The following is a 1,143-nucleotide window of genomic DNA, read 5'->3' as shown; positions in this document are numbered from 1 at the left end:
CTGCTCAAAGCTCGCCTTCAGCGCCAGGATCTCCTCCTCCACCTGCCGCCGCTGCCGCAGCGTGTCCTCCACCAGCCCCTTCTGCCGCTCCAGCTCGCTGTCCGACGCCTTGCGCAGCTGGGCCAGGCGCTCCTCAATGTCAGCCTTGTGTTGCGCCGCCTGCTCCTCCAGCCGCCGCCGCTGGAAGGCCTCGTCCTCCGCCAGCCGCCGCAGGCGCTCATTCTCTGCCTCCTTCTCCTTGAGCGCGATCTCTGCCTCCGTCTTGAGCCGCGTGGCCTCGCTGATGGCGGCCAGCTTCTCCGCGAGCACCCGCTCTGCCTCGGCCCGCTGCCGTGCTGCGTCTTCTTCAGCCAGCTGCCGCTGCCGCTTGGCCTCTTCCGCCAGGGCACGCAGGCGGGCGGCCTCCTCGGCCAGCTCGCGGAACCGGCCGGCCTCGGCCTCCAACCTCTGCTTGGACTTCTCGCTGGTGGAACGTGACTCCTCCTCGGCCCTCGCCTTGCTGGCCAGCAGCACCTCCATCTCGGCCCGCACCTTGGCCAGCTCGGCTTCCAGCTCCTGGCGTTTCTGCGTGGCCGCAGCCGCCTCACGCTGTAGCCGGGCCAGCTCCTCCTCCAGCAGCTGCCGCTGCTGCTCCCCCTGCTCCGTCTCGGCCCGCAGCCGGATCAGCTCCTGCTCTGCGGCCAGGCGCTGCTGCGCGGTGCCTTCCGCCAGCTGCCGCTGCTTCTCCAGCTCTTGTTCAGCCAGCTCCCGCTGCCGCACGGCCTGCTCCTCCGCCTTGCCGCGCCGCCGTGCCTCGCGCTCCGCCTCCTCCTTCTGCTTCTCGGCCTCAGCCTGCGCCAGGCTCTTCTGCTGCGCCACCTCCTCCGCCTGCAGCCGCAGCCGTAGCGCCTCGTTGGCCTTGAGCTGCCAGCGCTCCAGCTCCCGCTCTGCCTCCTCACGCGCGCGCTCGGCCTCAGCCTGCTGCTGTGCCCGCCGCTCAGCCTCCTCCCGCAGCTGCGCCACCGCCACGTGTTCCTCCTGCAGGGAGCGCTCCAGCTGGGCTGTCTTCTCCGCGAAGGAGGCGCGTTTGCTCTGCAGCTCCACCTCTGCACTGCGCTGTGCCGTCTCCAGGGCCACCTGTACCTGCCGTGCCCGCTCCACCTC

At 71.1% G+C, this 1,143-nt stretch overlaps 1 protein-coding gene across 1 annotated transcript; it reads right to left on the bottom strand.

The window, feature by feature from the left end:
- Nucleotides 1–3: 3 nt before the first annotated feature.
- LOC108525120 (plectin-like) lies at nt 4–1,140 on the bottom strand (the record flags this gene model as incomplete). Its single annotated transcript, XM_017866191.1, has 1 exon — nt 4–1,140. A coding segment is annotated over one exon (1,137 nt), but the record flags the coding sequence as incomplete, so codon positions are not given.
- Between the last annotated feature and the right edge of the window lie 3 nt (nt 1,141–1,143).

The sequence above is a fragment of the Rhinopithecus bieti genome, unplaced genomic scaffold (genome assembly GCF_001698545.2).
Source record: "Rhinopithecus bieti isolate Rb0 unplaced genomic scaffold, ASM169854v2 scaffold_5930, whole genome shotgun sequence".
Taxonomy (NCBI): domain Eukaryota; kingdom Metazoa; phylum Chordata; class Mammalia; order Primates; family Cercopithecidae; genus Rhinopithecus; species Rhinopithecus bieti.
The sequence above is the reverse complement of the archived record's forward strand: the minus strand, read 5'-3'. Positions and strand labels throughout refer to the sequence as shown.